General features: G+C 36.6%; 1 protein-coding gene across 1 annotated transcript in view; it reads right to left on the reverse strand.

The window, feature by feature from the left end:
• Positions 1–14,764, reverse strand: part of OTOGL (otogelin like) — a gene marked incomplete at its 5' end in the record, with an annotated part of 93,788 nt that overhangs the window by 62,328 nt on the left and 16,696 nt on the right. The window contains 11 exon segments of the mRNA XM_084506096.1: positions 1,326–1,488; positions 2,176–2,228; positions 3,387–3,461; positions 4,951–5,116; positions 5,853–6,062; positions 7,963–8,087; positions 9,010–9,187; positions 10,791–10,914; positions 12,382–12,527; positions 13,971–14,017; positions 14,272–14,380. Coding sequence (XP_084362222.1) covers positions 1,326–1,488; positions 2,176–2,228; positions 3,387–3,461; positions 4,951–5,116; positions 5,853–6,062; positions 7,963–8,087; positions 9,010–9,187; positions 10,791–10,914; positions 12,382–12,527; positions 13,971–14,017; positions 14,272–14,380 — 1,396 coding nt within the window.

The raw sequence follows: 14,764 nt of genomic DNA on the forward strand, positions 1-14,764 counted from the left end.
CTACCTGAAGGCAGGAGAATGACTTAGGTGGCCCCATGAGGTCCTTTCCATACTACTCTGCTTCTGTGATTCGACAATACCCTTGTAACTCTATCTCAGTGTTAGGATATGTTTAAGGACAGCTTTGGATGATGAAATTACTGGGATTCTCAGCTCACTTCCTCATGAAATTTTGAGCTGTGCTATTTCAGGTTTTATAGAACATTCCAGAGAGCTTCAGCATTTCTTTTTCTTTGCCACCTCTTTAGTTACTAGCTAAAAGAAAAACAAGTTGTGTAATAGCTTTAAGAATAGAAAATTTAAAGCACTTTTGTTTTAAGAGGACCATTCTTTGCATAACAGAGTTTGTCCTGCCATGTGTTTCCAAAGGAAAGGGCTTCACTACCATTCACAGTAGTGCTTAGTCATCTGGGAACATTACAAGTTTTTGGAAGGGCAATTCTAGCAGTCTCACTACACTGTGATCTGTGCACAACCAGTATACTGTCAAGGGACCATTGACTACTATTCAGGAAAATAAAATCAAATGTTGATTTAAAAAAGAAATGGTGAGCAATCCACTTGAGGTCAAATTGCAGCAAGACTCAAATCTGAAAGTGCACACAGAAGGTATTGGAGGGGGAACAGGCGGGGGAAGGAGTGAGTGGTAGTAGATCCTGACAGAGACTTCACAACAAGTGTTTTTAGCTTTCATACTTTGATTTGACCCCTACAGAGCTCAGCAGACTGTTTCTGGGCAGCAAATACAAATATGTGAGTGGAGAGAACAAAAACTTTGGCTGAGTTCAAAAGAGCAGAGAGTGAATGAAGAGGAAGTGTGCAGGATACAGCTCATACCCCCTCCCTCCCTCCCTACCCCCATCAATACCATAACCCTGACTAGAAGTCTGGGTGAGACAATTACTTGTGTAGTAGGCAGGAACACAGATAGTTTACTTTATGATTTATGTCATGTTTGCTTCTATACTCATAATAACCTGTACTGAGCAAATGTTGGGAATCGTCCCCTGTCCAGACAGTCCCAAATACCAGTTAATCAGACTGTTTGTGTAAGCTGGGTATCTCATGAGATACTGGAATCATGGTATCAGGATGGAAATACCATGGGACTCCAGGAAAGCATGGAGCCTCATATCAGCAGGAAGGAGAAAAGGACTGTGAGAGACAAAAGAGACAGTCTTTTAAATGTAACTATATTTTCAAAAATAGATAGAGCAATTGATAAAGTTTCAAAATTAGAGGTGTGATGCCAGTGGAATTTAAAAAGAGGAATACACAGAGTCAAACTGTAAAAAATATGCACATAATGCACTGCTGAAGCTTACCCAGGGGGGCAAATACAGCCGCTGGCACAGGGTGGTGAAGGGACACAGGAGAAGTTCATGGCAAGGTTTGCACAGGAGATCCCGCAATTCACACCTGCTGCCGGTAATCCAGGTGCAGGAGATCTGCAGTCATAGTAGATTTTCCCTTCTGGGCATGTGTGAACTTCAACCATAAAATACAGGTTAAATGAGATTAACTGCTCCCTTACACTGACTACTTTCTAGATGTTTTAGTTCAAAATCTATTTATTTTAGTGCACTGTTAGCATACAACATAGTGCATACAGGAATACATTCTGAGTAAAAGTCTATAGCTTCATTTTTATTACAGAAATATATAATGATATATGTTTTAATGTAAAACAATAAAACTATTTAATGTTAGGCATCTGTATCTATGCACCCTGGATCTAATACACAGTCAATTCTTAAAGGAATTAATGCCTCATTATGCCTCAGGGTGGGCAGATTCTTTAGAAGTGGCAGTTTTCGGTATACTGAAATCCCTTCTGAATTCACTAGAAATTTCTTTAAAATTTACTTGCTAGAAATCAAGGTCCTAAAATTTGGATACCAAGCCTTAATTTAGGTATTCCTAAACATCCTGACCTACACCTCGCATTTAAAAACAAAAAAATCCCAAGTGACAAAGCAGTACAATTTTTACTATACAAGCAGGAAAAAAAAAAAAAAAAAAAAAAAAAAAAAAAAGTTGTGCTACTAATCTCCTATTTTAAATACATCAGGACATTAAGTGTATCAAAATTATTGTAGACATGAGGGTAAAAAATGATTATTCAGTGTCAAAAACTTCCTCTGTGCAACTGTAAGAATAGACAAGATGATTTACCTGTATTGTCTGTAGTAGCTTCCATACATCTCACTGTTCCATTCAAACACTGGCTGATTAAAAGAAAAGCGAACCCATCTTTATTCTATGGGAAAATGTACATAGCCACCACGTTTAAAAAATAATAATAATAATAACAAAATACAATTTACCCCCGACTTAACAGAAATCAGGAGGAGAACAGTGATTAAAATCTGAAAGTGCAAGTTCTGACCAACATTTTCTTGGCTCTTCTAAATACTGATGTGTAATGAAGGCCCAGATTCGCAAAGGTGGTTAGGTACTATTTAACTGTCTAAGTTTCACCAAAATAAAAAATAAAGTGGGTACTTAAGTCTCTCTGGGAACATAGGACCAGGTCGTTCAGGATGCTGGCAGTGTAACACAAAACCTTATCTGCCCTCGTGAATACAGAAGGCTACATCATGCAAAATTGCTTGTTGCAGAAAAGGTAGGATACATAGCTTTATTCTTTTGCTAGTAAAACACAGAATAGCAGAAAAACACATTAGACAATAGAACTAGTCTACTTTTTTTTTTTTTCCTCATTAAATAAAATGTAAAAAACAGAGCATAGAAATAACAGAAAGTGAAACCCCCACTCTCACCTCTTCAACTGCATGATTACAAAGCTTCAGTTATAACAACTGCAATATATGAGACCTCACCAAGAGCCAGTCTTGACACTCAGGTCCCAGACATGTTTTTTAATTAGCAGATTGAGAGCACTCCTTGTAAAATGAACAAGTTTGACTGGGAAACCTGGGAGGTTTCCTCACTCATTTCAGTGAGGCCATGATTCCATCACAAATTCATAATACAAAATGACACAAATATAGCTCCCTACAGGCCTTTGTTTGAAAGACTTCCCAAGATAGAATCACATTGTTTATTCTTTGGATACCAGCCTCACTTTGCTATCATAATGCCCCAAGTCTAAGAACAGCACTGCAATCTTGATGCATGTATTTTGAGATACTCTTTAGTCCCTGGCTTACAGAATATTTATGGTATCTTCTTCTTAAAATAACTGAGTATACAATACAATTTATATTAAGCTACCTATCAATAAGTGTCTAAAAGAAATCAAATCTTGATACAAGAGACTTTCATTCTATGTGAAGAAAAAACAAACAAACAAATCTCAGGACTCTTGAGTAGCATCTGAGCTGTAATACACAAAAGATAAAACCCTTGGCACTGAAACCTACCAGGAGCCTGTTGGTGTAGGGAGGATTTCTCCAGGCTGTAGGGCTTTGCCTTTGTAATGACAACGACAGGCAGATCTGTTAAAAGAATATTTATACATATAGATACAAAAGCAAAATGAAATGGTATTTAAAGGCAATTATCAAGCTGTTATGATAAGAAGGCTTTGTAATTCACTAATTCAATCTCTTTGAAGGTCCCTTCATCTGGACTATTCCATTCCATTCCATTCCATTCCATTCCATTCCATTCCATTCCATTCCATTCCATTCCATTCCATACTATGCTTTTAATTTATATTTACAACATACTTCTAACATTAAAGGATAACACTCTATCTGTATTGAAGTTAATGGCAATACCCCCACCATCTTCAAAAAAGCCAGGCCTTTCCTCAATCTCCATCTTATGTATGTGCTATTTCTGTGCATTACAGTCTTATAGAAAGAAGCGTTCCTCCCTAGTTATGGGAGTAGTGTGGCAACATGTAGTTCCTGTTCAAAGTAGTTTAAAAATCATAGGAGAGAGGAATTGTCATAGAAAAATCCATTAACCCTGACCTTGACAGGGTTCCAGCCAGACAGGACAGAAGTAGTAACAGAATTTCCTAGAAGCCGCCCAGTAATATAGCAATACCTGGTTACCTCACACTCTTCAGTTGTTTGAAGCAGTCCTCATCCCAACAGTATGAACTTTACAGATCTTTCCAAAATACATGTCACAATGAACAGCAGTATCTCTGAATAATCTTGAAATTTGTATAAATATTCATTCTATTTTTTACTCAGTACCTGAACTCAGTAACCCACAGTTGTAACCTACAAGCTGTAGGTACACAATTACAGAAACTATATCCTTTCATTGACTATTTCCTTCCATCTAACTGGAAATTCTTGCATTGTGAGAAAGTAAAAATACCTCTAGCCACTTTATCCATACTATGACTTCATGGAGTGCTGCTATGTGCATCCCTTCCAATTTTTTCTTAAGTGTTAAAAACAAGCGTTTCATGTGAAAATACTTCCCCATGAATTAAAAAAAGTTTCATCACCCTTCTTTAAAGCAGTATGACATATTTTCTCTGATGTTCCCTAGATGGCTTTACAGACAATAGGGCATACATAGTGGAAGAAGCTCCACTATTGATTAGTACATAGCAGTGTATGAAATCTTAGAATCAGAATCATTGAATGGTTAAAGATCCCCTAGTCCAAGCCTCCTGCTGCTTGGGGATATCTTCCACCAGATCAGGATATGCAAAGCCCCATCCAACCCAACTTCAAACACTTGCAATAACAGAGCATCCACAACCCCTCTCAGCAACCTGTTCCTGTGTCTTAGCACCCTCATTGTGATTTTTTTCCTTATATCCAATCTAAATCTTCCCTCTTTATGTTGCCCCTTGTCCTGTCACTACAGGTCCTAGTAAAAAATATTCATGTATTGCTTGCTATTCCGTTTCTTAGGCAGTCTACATATTGAGAGAAACAGCAGAAAAACTATTTTCAGTCTTGCTGGAAAGAGAAAAATGTGCCTACACACATATTCTATTTTAGTATGACTTACATTGATACACAAAAGTTGACCGACTCTTCAAAGTATTTCCCATCAGGACAATTGCATCCTTCTGCACAGTCATCACCACAGATATTTGCCATAGAAAGTGAAGCACAGGAGTGTTTACAAAAAGAAGAGCACTGATGATAAAGCATACCACTGTGACACATCACAGCTGGGGGAAAGAGAGAGGGAGAGAGAAGGGAAAACAGCATACTCTTAAAATGTGAAAAATAAAAAACAAAACAATATATCATGGGACACCAAAACAGCAGTGCAAAATGGTCCTTTGCTGTTCTGGAGTGAGTTAAAATGCATGAGAAAAATAAACTAGTTAATTGATTTCTAAAGTTAGAAATGTTCAGGATGGCCTTATGTTAGAAAAATCCTTGGCTGGAATTAAGTCTATTTTCTATTTCTGTGTGTGTGTATGTGCGAGTGGTGTGTATCTCCATTCATCCAGTAACTCAGGAGAGGAACAACGGTCCAGTTAAAACTAAGGCATCACTCTATGATTTGGAAATGTCCTCTTTCAAATCCCTGTTCTGCCACAAATATGCTGTATCCCATTTGGTAAATCCATGCCCACCCCAAGGCAGTTCCCACCACCCTGTTTCACCTTCCCTTAGGGAACAGCCCTGCTTCTGCTGCTTCCTGACACTGTTTACTACTGGCTGTAGCCTAATGTGTGCAGCAGAAAGGGACAGACACCTCTGTGAGTCAGCTCAGGGTCCCTGACTCAAATGCCTAACATAAGGCTATCAGCATTCTCCCCCTGAGCAAGATTTTAGCCCTTGGCACAATTCTAGCTTCCACCAAAAAATCATCAATTGCTATATTTCATGAAGCCAGTGACATTTCTAAAATTTAACACATTTTAAAAGAGTGTCTACTTTGCAAACATTACTCACCACAGTAAGAAATATGAGATCTGAAGTCCACGGCAATGCCATGCTTTCCACAGACATAAGCATAGTGTGCAAGAGCATTACACAAACAGCTGCTTCCACATTTGCAGGCATCAAAGCGGCATAGTTGGTAGTATAATGCTGGACTGATGTAGGCATGGCAGGGAGCAAAAACTTCTTGATTTATGATATCACAGTGAGAAGCATACCCAACTAAAATAAAGTGACATTGTTTTAGCCAGATCCATGTTAATATAGTAATTAATCAAATTAATAGCACAGAATATTAACACCAAACATAATCAGCCAGTTGTACAACAAAATCTTCTATACAATGTATTTCTGAAAAGTTCTATGGTTTAAGATTGTTATGTTATCTCAACAACAAACTCCACTTAAAACAGTTAATTATTTAAAAATAAGATAAGATAAGATAAGATAAGATAAGATAAGATAAGATAAGATAAGATAAGATAAAATAAAATAAAATAAAATAAAATAAAATAAAATAAAATAAAATAAAATAAAATAAAATAAAATAAAATAAAATAAAATAAAATAAAATAAAATAAAATAAAATCTTCCCATAGCAATGAAGGAAATGTAAATGGCAATATAACATATTTCAAGGGAGTTGGCAAAGTCCTCCAAAGCTTGGAATATGTTTTTTCCTACTTAATGTTACATTTAGCTTTGAAATTGGTAACATCCATATTGTTCTTGGCATGTCAACTCAGCAAGCATTGCAAAATGGAACTCAGGAGCATACAAGCCCCAGGCTAGCCATATACCTTCTAGTACCAACAGACCCTACTGCTGCCACTGGAACATGCTATCATTACAATGGTGGAATATCTCAGGAACACCATAGTGTGGGTCATATTTAAACCAATTTTGCTGCTAAAAGAGTGTCCCTAACCTTCCTCCTCTCTGTTCATTCCTATATTACATGCTGACACAAAGGTTTCTGGAGTCCATCTATAAACAAGATTTAAGGAGTGAGTGTATGTGACTTGACTGAAAAATAGCCTGACAAGATAAGTAAACAAACAGATCGTGGCAGGACTGAAAAGATGCTTCTGCTGGCTCAGCACAGGTGATAACATGCAACAGCACCATGTAGCCGAGGAATGTTTTTTCCATAATCACAGGAAAATGCAGGTTAGAAGGGACCTCAGAAGGTTATCTAGTCCACCTTCCTGCTGTAAGCAGCTTAGTTATATGTCAAACTCCATCTCCTCTGAGGAAACACAGAACTGAAGGTAAGGCATAAAGGCAAAATGCTGGAGGCATAAACAGTCTTATAATGCCCCAGATTCTTAAAGGTTTATGGTTATTCTGGGCTCACTCCCATTAAATATGGCCAAATCCCACATCCTTACTTCTGAAACATTAAAAACACCAAACTAAATTCTGTCAGAATTGGCAACTGCTCTCTGCTCTATTGTCTGCATTAATTGGAAAGAACAGCAACATGGAAAGGAGACAGTGAAAGTTGAACATAAAATGTGGGCATGTCAACAAGCCAAAAGTAAATCTTCAGTCAGGAATTTGAACAAATCTGCAGATCTCAGATTGTTTGTCTTGATTTGTGTGAGAGACCATAGATGGAGGATAAGGAAACCTTTAAATACAGCTTAGAAAAGCATGGAGAAGCCAGAGACAGGACTTTTGATCTGAACACTGGTTAGACAAGACACTGTCCCATTACTTTCTTTCTCAATGAGTAAACATGCATTAAAAATATCATTTGGTCTTCTTAACTGGAACAACTTACAAGACTACAGTACAAGACTACTGCACCATTCTGCCTAACGTTCTGCACGTATTCTGGACAGCAAAATTTAGGGCTTGTGGCCAGTATGCCCAGCATAAAATGATCAACTTACTTTTTTTAGTTTATTTGCTAAATGTGTGGAAAAAAATCATCTTTACCAAAACAGAAAAGGAAAATAAAGAGTGTGCATTTAAAACTTAAGTTTTATATGAGTTTTATATTCATATATATATATTCATTAATGAATAGTAACAGTGAAACTCACTCACAGAGAAAACAAAAATGTCCCGTAGCAATAAGATACAAATAATTCCAGATTGCCCTGTGAAATCATACCATTTTGCTGATTAATGTTGCAGGGATCAACCACGGGAATGTTGATAGGCACAGAACAAGCTGAGGAAACCTTCCATGCATTGGCATGAAGTTGTGGGGTCCCTTCTATCATCCCTGCTGGAGAACTGAAAATGAAAAGATCAACGCTGCAAGCATCCTGCTCCCCTCACAGACTACACATGAGAACATGTGTACAAGGTACATCAAAAAGCCTTAGATGCATAGAGACATTCAACATTCAACATGTCAAAAGAATTTCTGTCTGTTAAGTATAAAAGAAGAGAGGGTATGTGAAGATTTTTCTCAATATTTTGCTCATGCAAAAATACTCTTAACACTCAAAGTCTGCCCTCCTTTACACTTCATGCAATTACTCTGAAATAAGTTGGATGAGGCATTAATGAGAGAAGAATTTGGTCTTTGTTCAGTGGAATGTCAGAAGATCAACCCTTTAGCTTATTTCAGCATTCTAGAAGGGGGCCGTTTGCATTTTGATTATGTTTTTCACTACATATTTCAAAATAATTCATTATTACTAGAAAAGTTTCAAGATATAATAGCTTGGAGAACTCTGGTGAAAATTAAGTCAAAGAATAAAGAAAATGTACCCTTCTAATTAAACTATTCCTGTGGCTCAGGAATATATTTTTCCATTAGAACTTGATATAGGGAAAACAAAATCAAACAGTAGTAGGTGTTAATTAGGTGAGGATTCTACTAGTACTGTCATCCACTCCTTTTATCAGTGCTCATTTATTTGCTCTGATGCTTAGGGAGCAGCAGGGAGGGAAAGGCGTGCATTCAAGCAATATCATGATCCAATAACCAATCTTCAAGCTTTCTGTAACAACTTAGTTAAATGTCTTAGAATGACTTTTCTAATGAGTTTTATATTTAGAAGTGCCTAAGTTTTAATTAAGATATTTTGTATTGGTTATTTTAATAAAGTACAACAGAATTAATGACATAAAAATATGAGGTGGTTACATTCAACAAAACTTTTCACTTGTTTTTAAAAACAGTCTAAATGTATTGTATCTAACTTACAGAAAATCATCTCTTAAATTCCCATTGTAAGTTCCACATAGTCCCAATGTTCTTCTCTTCCAGCTGACATCAACTTGAATATAGATTCTCTCTCCATCTTTAGCAAACAGTATCTTCAAACCAAACGTAGTTTTTAGTTGAACAAACAAGGAAGATATATTCCGAATTTCAATAGCCCCTGCAAATAGCAAAAGAAAAGAAAAGCAGTCACTGAAATCCATTTCCAGATTCTACATTCATCCCTAAAATAAAATTGATTATGTACAACCTCACCTGTAGCCAAATAACTTTGCACATTCTATTCTATTATCAAAAGTTATAAGACTACAAATCTTTTTCATTAACAACACAAATCAGGTATTGCAGCTACTGTCAACAGTAAAAAAAATCTCACCTTTCTGTACCTGTGAGTTATCCAGAAACGACATGCACTTTTTTTTTTTTTCTTTACAAAAAGCAATGCAACAGCATGCCTCTGGTAACAAGAAGACAAGACAAGAAACCACTTGTTCCTTAGCCTTCAGGGATGTTATAAGATAAATTAATAGATGTCTGTAAAGTTCATTGCAATCTTCAGATAGAAGGTTCTCTCTTACTGCTATTGATATGACATCAGTATATCTCATACATACACATACATACTTAGATTGTATGTGAACTAAGGCCCTATCAAATTCCCAGCTCTCCTTCCTAGCACATCCATAATGCGAGGAAATGGAAATTTCACAGTCACAGCATTCATGTGCTACACATTGTTTGGCTACTTGCAGCTGCAGACTTAAATCAGGTCTGTCTTCACAGCAGCCTCTATGCACAGAGACATACAGACAGTGAAGATAAAATGCTTATGTGAGCTGATAAGACTTAACAGATACAGCCAATTATCAAGAATGTGACACTAAAACATTTGTCATAGGTAGTATTTGTCATAGACTGTGAAAAGGGACAAGTCAATAAGGTCTGATTCAGAAGATACGAAATTAAATTACCAGCAAAATTATGAAGCAGAATTTTGATATAATTAAAAGTACGTGTATAACTGAGCTGTGAAACTCTTTGTCATAGGATGCTGTGAATGTCAAAAGCAAAACTATGACTAGTAAAATCCAATGAAGTAAAGAAATAGTTGCAGCCAACAGCTCAGAACTCCCTAAGCTCCTGACTGCCAGAGGCTGGGAAAGGACCGGTATTGTATCGCCAGTAAGAAATTATTACTGATCATTTTGAGATACAAAATTTAGCTATATCATTCCCACCTTCAGTGCTTGATTTTATAACATCCTTTCAAGGTAAATTTATCTTACTATCCTTTTCAAAAATGTGAAGAAACCTGCCCAAGATCATCAGTCAGCCTTGAAAGCAATATAGACCCCACTGAGTGCATGGATTCTATTCCATGCAATTCATTCTAAAAAACTTCAGTCAAGCTCCACCTTAACATCAACCTTTCAACTTTCAACCTCTCTTAACTTCTGTTTTGTGTGTGTGTGTGGTTTTTTTTTTTCTTACCTCCTCCCCCCTAAACAGAGACAAACCAGATGAGTAGAATTTCTAGGTGCTCTACAAGATAAGAAATGCAAAGAAAGGAGGGCGTCGTTTCATGAGGTGAAATGGTATATTTCTGGAACCAATACAAAGGTTATTAAAAGTAAGTGATTGTACTTTTCATATGTTATCTTTGAAGAAATTCCTTTTCTGATAAACAGATATAATTAAAAAGCTTTGGAGAATATAAAAGAATAAATGGGAATCCTGGTAAAACTCTACTCTTTATTTCTTACCATTAAGATTAAAAGCTTGATTAGGACCAGTTTGGACTTGACCATTTCTTGTAAGAGTTACTTGTTTGCTTGCATCATCTTCAAGAACTAGTGTTATAGACTCAATGCAGGCATGATCAAAGTTCTAAGGAGAAACAAATTTCACATCAGAAAGAGAACAAAGGCAACATTAGCATGGAAAGCAAAAGCAAACAGTGGGAGAAAACAGAAAAAGAAAATGAGAGAACTGTCATCAGGTAAATCAGGTGTAAACTATTATTCAAAGCATTAAACTGAGTACCCAAAATTAAATGCAGGACTTAATAAAACCTTGCTTATGGATGTAAGAATGAGGTGAATGCATTTTAGCTATTATGGCAGTCTAATAGTAGACAGAGCAGACAGAGATCCCCCAAAATTGATACTGGGTTCACAAGACCATACTTGCACGTCCACCCTGGGTTCTCTTCATTGCTGGATTAACCTGTGTCAGCAAAATTCTGACATCTGGGCTAAGCTGGTGCAACCAGAGCCCAAACATAGTACTGCAGTAGAAAGAAACTATTGCAGTTCTGGAGGTGCTTCTCTTCTTCCTTGAAACACAGTCATGACCTCTGACTGCAGACAAAAAGATATAATTTCTCTAGAATTATACTAAAATAATTTATAAATGTGTGACTATCAAAAAATGATGACATGTAAACTAACATCCATTGTTTTAAAGTGCTGTCCAAGCAGAATTTATGAAACCATTTACAGGACAAATGGTGACGCATAGCCAACTAAAACCAACTTATGTTCCCCTGGGCCTCTATGTTTTCACACAGGAACTTTTTAAGTTGCTTGGAGTTGTGCTAAGGGTCATTTTCAGTAGCAGCCTTATCTCTCAGTGGCTACCTAACCAACTGTATCATGCTTGAGGCCAACCTGAAATGCAGAAACAGGAATCTCAACACCTATGCAGAAGAAGGTATGTACAGAAAATCAGAGACACCAGCACACAGGCTGCTGTGAGGCAGTCTCAGAGTCCTTTCCCCTAACAGCCTAGTTGATTAAAAATGTCTTTAAATCAAGTCTCACAAATAAGTACTTTTTATAAACACCTCTATTCATAAGACCTGTCATTGAATATCTGCCAAAATACTTTCAAAAAAATATGTATGGTGCTTAGTCTTTTCAATAATTTTCTAAAAGGAATGGTTCCAACAATGTAAATATGCTATAACATAACAAATAGATATCTAAAGCTATAAAACAAAAATATCTTGCCTAATTGTCAGTGTATTAAGCATGCTCCATACAGTCAGCAAAAGCTGTTCTAAAGCTTCATGCAACTGTTTGTACTGTAAACATAGAAACATATGTTTATTTAATGTATGTAAATTAATAACTCTTTAGACTTAATCCTTTGAAAGTTACCATTGCTTTTACAAAGGACAGTAAAACATGTAGCAATTTGACAACTTAAAAAAAACTGTGAAAAGGTTTCAATGTATGATATTTTTCTGTTACCATAAACTGCTAGTTTACAGTAGCACCTTTACAAAAGTAAATACATATGAAATATATGACCACATGTTTGTTATGGAAGTTCAATAACAGTGTGACTTACCTGTCCACAAGATGCTTTTTGTAAAGTGATTGTGAATTTGTTTTTCCCAGTGCCTTTTACCAAAATGTACTGGCAAATCCCAAGAAAGGTAAAATGACGTCCATCAAATGTTGTGAAATGAGAGTTACCTGTGATGGAGCATTCAGCTTGAGAGAAAAAGGATAAATAAGAATGTTCACTGACATAAGAAGTTACTGTCCTTCTGTAAATGAGAAATATAATATAATTAAAAAAAAAAAACAAAAACTCTCCCCTTATTTTTTTGGCACATAATCCAGTCTAGCTTTAATCTTTATGGCTGTTACAGCATTTGGAAGTGAAATATATTATAGACACTTATTTCTATTTTAGGTATGTTGCACGTACCCATTTGCAGCTTTGGTTCTAACTAGAGTGAGATATGAGTCACAAATTCTCTAGAATACATGAAAGAGATAATTAAAAAAAACAGAGCTTTTTCTTTGTTACAACTGAAGTTTCCTGGAATCAGCTTCATCTTTTGACGTGATTGAATGTAAAGGAGAGAACAAGCTTCTTTCTCCTCCCTCACAGGGAGCCTGTTACTGCAGGCATGGAGATGCCGTGTCCGAATATGGGGGCTGTCCTGAATTCCAGGTGAGCAGAGGACACTCTCTGTCCTCAGGATGCATCTATATTCATGCTTCAGTTCAGATCAGGAGTGCACTGTTGAAGCAAGTCTCCAGCACATACACGCCAACCTTGGTTCAGTTCATGAGGCCACAGCAGAGCACAACTAACCCTCTCCCAATGTTAATAAGCATTCAGTCCCTAGGATAAGACTAATCATAACCAACCCCTCACAGGCACACACAACAAATACGAGACACATATGGAGTGGTTCTATGTCAGCTTTTTTACTCTACAGATCCACCCTGTTAAGGTTTTTTGTTTGTTTGTTTGTTTGTTTTAGCACCAGCTAAGTCTTGTTTACTACTTCATTCAAAAGGGTTTCCTTAATTTGTAATATATATATATATATATATATATATATATATATATATATATATCTTTCAGAAGTTTCATAGCATAATCTTGTGTAAAGTACAGAACTGACAAGGGAGTTTCTCTACTTGACTAATAGATATTTGTCTGAGTAACTCATTACAGAGGCATGCAATCTTTAAAGATGATGATCGAGACATGAACTGCTGTTACAAGGAAGACAAGATAGCATTCTGAGCATTAGAATAATGCTCTTCTTGTTCTCTGCACTACAGCAGCATCTAGAAGCGAGGACATCCTTAAACATGGCCCACCGTACAGATAGTGTGGTGCCGGTCTGTGGAATAAGGTGCCTGTCCCCAAGCACTTAGAGTGCAAGTAAGAGATAGAAGAGAAAAGGTGAATGTAACACACTGAGTTATGGAACCAAATAGGAAAAAGCACAGTTAGTACTGTCAGACAGTTAACAGCTTTGCCTCAGCTTGCCCAATGCTGCTGGGCATGCATCTGCTAAATCTTTCTTAAAATCACATCCCAAACGCTTAGACTGTATTTGAATCTGTTGTCTTTTGAAAAGTTTATCTCTTATGTTCACTGAGGAGACAAAGAAATCTTTAAATATATACCTGGGCAATCATGATCAGTACAGTTCCAAATGCCACCAGTGCAAATACTAAAAAGAAAAATCACAAAACACAGAAATTCACTGTTTTGACATTTATCAAAAAGAGGAGCTTTGAGATAGTTAACAGGTCTTGAATTCACTGTTTGCATAAAATAGTCTGTGTATTTTGGTGATACACAGAGCTCAGACTGTAAAGCATAAACACGAACTATTCTTTAAATTTTAAGTGTGACTATCATGTTAAACTAACTACAGACTAGAGTCACAGACAGAGGAAACACAAACATGAGGCTTTTACATACCAATTACTACATTCTTGTTCAATTTTTGAGCCTACAGAGAAGGCAGTTCCATGATAAGTACAAGGACAATTTGACACGGAGATACAAGTTCCATTTTCCATAATGAGACCTATTGGGATGGAGGTTTATATTTGAGATTAAAAACAAGTTAATGGACTCCAGATCACTGCTGTTCCCCCATCTGACTCAAATACTCAAATATGCCAGAAGGTGAGCTCATCAGTCTTAGCCAGGGACCAACATGAAGAGTCACCTAGTGAATGCAGATGGCCCAGAGCAATCAACAACATAGCTCTCTCAAAGCAGTTTTCACTCTGAATGGTTGCTTTATGAAAAATATATGCCTGAAGTGTGTAAAACTGTAGAGCCAAAAATACAAAGATTCTGAGAACAGATAATCTTCAATCCTCCCAGAATAGGACTGTTCATAGTCCAGTCCCTACTTTTTGTTTAGTACAGATCAAAAGAAGGTTTCTTGTACAGAGTGTAAGAT

This window comes from Aythya ferina (genome assembly GCF_964211825.1).
Source record: "Aythya ferina genome assembly, chromosome: 1".
NCBI classification, from domain to species: Eukaryota; Metazoa; Chordata; class Aves; order Anseriformes; family Anatidae; genus Aythya; species Aythya ferina.